Below are 7,174 nucleotides of genomic sequence, written 5' to 3' on the forward strand. Positions count from 1 at the left end.
CCGCCCGGCCGTGAGGGGTCCCGGGGACAAACGATCCGGCCTGCGCCCGGGCGCGGGGATGCTGGGGCACAGAACCATCTTCGAGTGATGCTTCATTTACCGCGTATGGGGCAGAAAACTGGAGCGAAACCCTCGCTGCCAGAGCGGTCGGGCGGGGAGGGTTGGTGTTTGGGCGTGCCGGTGCCGTTGGGGTTTCCCCTTCAGTGCTTTTCGAGCTTATCAGCGTAGGGAAGGCAGACCAGGCCGTGCTGGGACTGTGCTGGGTCCCCCTGGGCTCCAAAACCCCTCTTGGTTTCCCCCAGCTGAGACTTGCAAGGTGCCCGAGTTTAACGCGAACCGAAGGGACCCGTGGTTGTGCCCGGTGAGGGGCTGGCACCCATGCCCAGGGTGCCTGGCTTTTAACAGAGCCTCAGGGCCAGCGATGGAGAGAACCAGCACCCAGAGCCCTCGCCTGCGTTCTTCCTTCTCTGGGGAACGAGCTTTTGTTTGCAGGGTGGTAGGGCTGGGGTTATCGGCTGTTTGCGAGCCTGTCTTGTGTCCCTTGGGGAACATGGGGTGCTCCAGGCACCCCCTTTGTGTCCCAGAGATGGAGATGTGCCTCAGAGCTTTCTCAGCCCATGCTCCGGGCCAGCCCACAGCCAGGGGAGATGCTCAGGCTGTTTCGGAGCAGGGTACAAGCGCTGCGGTCCAGGGGTGATGCTAAGATGGAGGTAACATTGCCCAAGCTCCTTTCCATCACCAGCAGCAGCCTGGCAGCTCCCAATGCTGCTGCTCTGGCTGTTCCCCTCTCCAGCAGGTATTTCATTGTGTGGGGCAAAATTCCCTGTGCAGGCGGTACCAAGGGTAACTGCTGAAGGAACCACCCAGCCAACATAGCTGTTAATTGTAGCGCAAGGCAAATATAGCTATTAACCTGCTGGTTAATACTGCAAATCTGGTATGGTTTAGGTCTCTGGGCCTTTCAGCTGTAGGAAATAAGTGGGCAAAGCCAGGGTGAGCACAGAAGGGAATGGTTTGTTCCTGGCAGCAGGAGACGGGGCCAGATGAGATTTGGACGCAGCAGCATTACCCTGACCCAGCATCAGCCTCCCAGGGCCAGCTCTGCCACAGCACCAGCCTGTATGTGCACACCGGTGTGCAGTGACCCTGGAAATGAGGTGATCGCTAACGGGAGGGGAATACAGCTTATAATGGAGTGTAGTTGACAACAGCGTAATTAGAAAGACTTCCTTATGAATTCTTCTGGTCAGCGCATTCTCAGGAGGGACGGTTGTGAATTGGATGGTTTAAGTAATGAAAACCATACTAAAGAAAGCACTGAGGGGGCTAATTCTGGGTGGCTAGAAAGGATAGAATAAGTAATGTAGCATAATTTATTTATTAGATACTTAGTATACTACTCCGACTTCTGCCATCCCCTAGTTCAGCTCTAAGATGCCTACTGAAAAGTTTGACTCTCTGCTTTATTTTTCCACAGGAAGATGTAGATGGATCATCTGCTGAGTCCCAAAGCAGCTTCAAGGAAGACATCTGTCCTCAGCCCAGTGCCCCGATTCAATTTCCACCATGGTCTGCTAGCGCTGCTTCTGCAGCTCTTAAAAGAACAACCTCATCCACAAGAACTAGCCAGCTTAATATGACAGGTACCACTCTCTGAGTATTTAATATGGGGGAGTGTGTGTGGGGGGTAATCTATGGTGTTTCATACCAGGACACTAACTTGGCACTGCCGAGGAACAATTTGGTTCTGGGTCATTGTCATGGTTTCACCTGGGCTGGCAACTCAGCGCCATGCAGCCGCTCGCTCACTCCCCCACAATGGGATGGGGGAGCGAATTGGAAGAGTAAAAGTGGGAGAACTCATGGGGTGAGATAAAGACAGTTTAATAGGGAAAGGAAAAGCTGCACATGCAAGCAAAGCAAAGCAAGGAATTCATTCACCACTTCCCATGGGCAGGCGGGTGCTCAGCCATCTCCAGGAAAGCAGGGCTCCATCACGTGTAACAGTTACTTGGGAAGACAAATGCCATCACTCTGAACGTCCCCCCTTCTTCCCCCAGCTTATATACTGAGCATGATGTCATATGGTATGGAATAGCCCTTTGGTCAGTTTGGGCCAGCTGTCCTGGCTGTGTCCCCTCCCAGCTTCCTGTGCACCTGGCAGAGTTGAGAGCTGAGAAGTCCTTGGCCAGTCTAAGCACTACCCAGCAACAACTAAAACATCAGCGTGTTATCAACGTTCTTCTAGTACTAAATCCAAAACACAGCACACCAGCTACTAGGAAGAAAATTAACTCTATCCCAGCTGAAACCAGGACAGGCATTTTAGAAAAAAGCATGGCAGACCATGGCGATAGTTATCTGGGAAGTTCAAAGCGCGATGCAAGCAGAGGTGATGCCATTCAGCAGATGCTTGCCTTTGCTCTGAGTCACCTCCTGGGCTTGCCGAGGTGCTGATGGTATGCCCTTGGCAAAGAGTTGAAAGACAGCATCTTCCCTTCCACCCACTGAGATGTTGTTCTGCCAGGTGTAAGGTCTTCCACCAGTACAACCCAAATTTCAAAACCTAGCACTGTGGCTGGCATTGCACCTAAAAGGAAGGAAAGCCTTGCACTGTGGGGGGCTGCCGTTTGGCAAAGGTGCTAGAGGTGTATGCAGACACCAGCAAAAACAACTAATGTGATAAGGGCATGAGCTGCGTTTGCCCTCCTGTTATCTCAGAGATAAGAGAGAAATTTGTCCCCCTTCCCTTCCTTCTGCAATGCCTTACTCCATATTTTCACTGAAGAAAATCTTGATGGCTAAAGGAAGAGAAGGTTTTCCGGTCTTTTCAGGAACAAAATGCTATGTCCTTGGCATGAGGTTGTTTTGGTATTTCCCCTTAGAGTCTGGGACAGTTGCCCTCCCATGCTGGTGATTGCTGTAGACAGAGGTGGAGGAGGTAAAGTATTTTGTGTTTGTAAAGAGAAAACTGTTGCACTGTGTCCCCACCAAGCTCGCCCAAGGTCTCCTGTGGCCCCTTGGATCACACCATTTTTTTCCATCTGTGAAGAGCCCTCGCTACCCTCTGGGGCAGTGGTGAGTGGGCAGAGTTGTCCTCCTCTGCCCTCAAACCCTCCTGGCATGAACTCTCCCATGAGACACAAGTGTTTTCAGGATTTTCCTCTGAACAGTACAGTACCAAAGGGATTAGCAGAGGAGTCGGGTTAAGATCAACCAAGTCTCGCAGTGCATTACTAACAACAGCACCGTTGATAGCCACTGAAGCGCAAGCGTATACAAGACTCTCAACTCCCCTGTCTTCTAGGTGGTCAACCACCAGCAATGTGCTTCCGGCCCCAAAACACTGAGTGCCTCATCCAGGAGGGTCCTGATGCAGAGGACAACTTACCTATTGTGTCCTTAGCCCATCACGATGACACAGGGGTTCCTGCATCTCTCCAGTCACCCTCTAATGTCAACCGACCCAAGGACTTCATTCGCTCCCTGCCACCTCACCTGTCCATGTGCATCCTGGGTAAAGCTGCTCTGATTTTATAGAATCGTAAAATCATTTAGGTTGGAAAAGCTCATCAAGCCCGACTGTTCCCCTAACCCTGCCATCCCACCACTAAATCTAAGCCCTAAGCACCTCGCCTGCCCGGCTTTTAAATACCCCCAGGGGTGGGGACTCAACCCCTTCCCTGGGCAGCCCCTTCCAGTGCTTGACAGCCCTTGCGGGGAAGGAATTTTTCCCAATGTCCAAGCTAAACCTGCCCTGGCACAACTTGAGGCCGTTTCCCGTTGTCCCATCGCCCGTTCCCTGGGAGCAGAGCCTGACCCCCCCAGCTCCCCCCTCCTGTCAGGCAGTTGTAGGGAGCAATAAGGGCTCCCCTCAGCCTCCTCTTCTCCAGGCTGAACACCCCCAGCTCCCCCAGCTGCTCCCCATCAGCCTTGAGCTCCAGAGTCTTTTCCAGGCATGCCTTCCTGTAAGGGTAATGGATGGTCTCTAGCGTGTCTAGGGGTTTACCAATCTGTCCCTTTAATTCCTCAGGGCTTTTGGATCAAAAATCCCTCAATGCATGTACTGCCGTGAGTAGATGCTGGGCATTTCTGGCCAAAGAAGTCAAGAGGCAACGTGTGTGTCAAAGCACAGTGCAGGAGAAGATCCTGTATTTGCAGGTATGGTGTCTGGGCTTCTGCCATCATTCTGCACTTTAAAAAGAGTGTTTTTCTGTTACCGCCTAAGCCATTAGCTGGAGGTGCCTTTACTGGAGGCCACCTCCCAGCTTTTCCCTGTTCTTTCTTCCTCCATCTGCAGAGCTAAGCCAGGTTAGATGTTTATACTGTCACAAGTAAGCATGAGAGGATAGCCCTTACTGACCCTTAGTGAGCCTGTGACTCTAAAAATGGATCAAAACATTCTTGTAATCAAGGAAGCAGTGTTTAATCACAAATGCAAATACTGGGCTTTCAGGAGCTAGTGGGAACAGGGCAGAGCTACAGTGGCTCCCCGAGGCAGCTGGAAGGCTGAGCTTTATTTGCTCTGCACAGGGAGATGGGAATGCCAGGTTTCTTTGTGAGAGGTCAGAGCTGGTGGTTGGGACTCAGTAAAGCAGAACTCCTGGGAAGGCTCGTCCTGGTTAGTACAGACCTGCCACAGACCAAGCTAAGGGTAAAGGTAAATCCCCAAAGAGACAAAGTTTGGGGTCTCCTCATGCTTTGATTTGTGAAGAGAGCGTGGAAATCTCAGCTCTGTGCTAGCATTCAAAGAAGGTTTAATGGAAGGTTTCACACATTAAAAATGAATCTTAGATATTGATAAAGATGTTTTCTGAGCCTCTCATCTCAGTGAATTTGGATTCTGATTGAACTGAGTGCTCACCGAAGATGAGATGCACTTTGAAATTTTTTTCCGTTGAAGTGGAAAAGTTTTGCAGCTTATTAAAAGCTTAAGACTGGAGTTCGGGGAAAAAAAAAGCAATTATTTTTCACATGAAGTTAAATCTTATACCAACAAAGTGGTAAATGCAAGCCAGGTCCCTTAAACATTAACAGCAAGCCAGCGTGTGCAGCTCAGCTTTGCGTGTAGCTTCAGCATCCCCTGGAGATGCTGAAGCATTGGCACGTAAGCAGCATCCCTTGCACGCGTGGGCTCCGCAGTAACTGCGTTGCCTCTACTGCTTTATTCCAGGGGTTGTGCCCCAGAGGAGCGGTTTCAAACTATGCTAAAACAGTCGATGTGACAATTCCGCAGTTAAACGAAGAGGGAGAGGTCATCGAAGTGAAAGGCCACAACTGGGAAAGCAAAACAAAGGTATGTTGGAAGTCATTTACCTTCCACAGATCCTACATTTTGGCACTTGGGGCAGAAGAGGGACACAGTGGTGTTGGAAGGCAGGACTGGATTTGGGGTTGCTTTGCTCTTCTCCCACTCCTTCTTCTGCCCCGCACCGTTGTGGGCAATTCGTAAAGCCCAATGCTTGCTCAGTCCCTTCTTGCATGGGAGGGAGCCTGCATCCCTGAACTCCTGCCTTGACCTAGTGTCCCTCCATCACATGAACGGCCTTGAGGCCAGAGGTGCTGGCAAGGCTGGGCAGCATCACAAGGACATGGCCTTTTTCCCAAAGAATAAAGGGTGCAGCTGTCAGGTCTTCCATTTTTGCCATGAAACATGGCATGGGATCAACCCTCGTTTCTGCACTAACCAGAAGTTCCTGCACGCTGGGTGCTCCTTACCAGCACTTTGTCCCCGTTGGTCTCATCGCTAGAGTGGGGACCAAGCTGACACAGTTAATCCTATGGAGTATTGCTACGTTCCCCCCTTCCCAACTTGTATTCCCCTCAGGAGGAGGCAGACAGCCTGCAGGCAGCCTATCGTGATCTGCAAACTGATACGATTCAGCTGGAAGAGAGAAATGTCTTCTGTGGCTCCTACAATATTCGTGTCCTCACAGACCAGTGAGTAGACTGCCCGGCTGTAGGGCCAACAGTGGCTTCTGAAAACATATCCCCATTCCTTGCAATCCTTCTGTGGGAATGTATGGCTGGAGAAGGGTCTCTTGGAAATACTCAGTGTCAAACCCAGTTGTTTCTAAAGATACCAAGGTTAAGTTATGTTTAAAGAGGTAAGGGTTAGCAATCCACAGTGGGATCCCCACAAGGGATATGGGGCCGGGAGGAGCCCTCTCCCCTCTTTACACTTACCCTCCAGATGCAAACATGGCCATGCAGAACTAGGGACCTTGGTTGTGGTGGCCTGAGAAGGATTCACCTGCTTACATGTATTGGCCATCAGGTTGCTCAATGAGGACCATGAAGGATCAGAGAAATGCCTGTCACCATCTTAGACCTGTTGTACCTTGTTAGGCGGTTAAAGCTCATTGCGGATGCTATTTCTTATCCAGATCAGACCGAAGCAGAATAATCCATTACAGTGGTGGAAACTTGGTAGCCATTGGCTCTGCAGACCGAAAAGTGAGGCTTCTTGGTATGTTGGGAATGAAAGAAGTGGTGCCTCTACTCTCTGGCCATGCTGGCAGCATCAAAGCACTGTTCCTCAACGAGAAGAAAGGGTTTGTTCTCAGTGCAAGCTTTGATCTCAGCATCAGGTGAGCAGCGCGGGGATGGTGCCCTGGGATACCAGCCCCTTGGCAAGTCTAGGAAAATTGAAACTTTAATCCTTCCACCCCAGTCTTTAGGAATCCTCCTTCCTACCACTTTCATTGGTTTAATGAAGTACAGTAGAAACGCATTCCCTATTTGCATAGGACAGCTTCTGTTTCCCAGTTTCACCCAGTACTGAATGATAAAACAGGAAGATAAGTGATGCACAGGTTTTCCTAAAGCATCCTAAACCAACGGATCTGTTTCCCATAGACGCTTGAAGGCCTTGCTAAGGTCAGCATCGAGTTCAGGGAGGCTGGGTTCCTCCGTGGCATTTTAGAAGGCCTATCATGCTGGGCAGTCTCAGCACCCTGGTACATGCTGTGCAGCTGCTCCTTCCCAGGTACTGCACCCTCAGACACGAGGTGGGGATGACCAACTCACACAGAATCATAGAATTGTTTAGGTTGGAAAATCCCTTTAAGACCATTAAGTCCAACCATTACCCTAACCCTGCCATCCCACCACTAAACCCTGGCCCTAAGCACCTCATCTGCCCGGCTTTTAAATACCCCCAGGGATGGGGACG

The 7,174-nt window shown here is 50.7% G+C and overlaps 1 protein-coding gene across 1 annotated transcript in view; it reads left to right on the forward strand.

The window, feature by feature from the left end:
* The first annotated feature begins 3,373 nt into the window (after positions 1–3,373).
* Positions 3,374–7,174, forward strand: part of CDRT1 (CMT1A duplicated region transcript 1) — an 11,637-nt gene continuing 7,836 nt past the window's right edge. Inside the window, 6 exon segments of the mRNA XM_035893360.1 lie at positions 3,374–3,401; positions 3,404–3,517; positions 4,034–4,161; positions 5,174–5,290; positions 5,807–5,940; positions 6,387–6,590. Of these exon segments, the coding sequence (XP_035749253.1) occupies positions 3,374–3,401; positions 3,404–3,517; positions 4,034–4,161; positions 5,174–5,290; positions 5,807–5,940; positions 6,387–6,590 (725 nt within the window).

The sequence above is a fragment of the Egretta garzetta genome, unplaced genomic scaffold (assembly GCF_000687185.1).
Source record: "Egretta garzetta isolate BGI_Z169 unplaced genomic scaffold, ASM68718v1 scaffold34, whole genome shotgun sequence".
Lineage (NCBI taxonomy): Eukaryota > Metazoa > Chordata > Aves > Pelecaniformes > Ardeidae > Egretta > Egretta garzetta.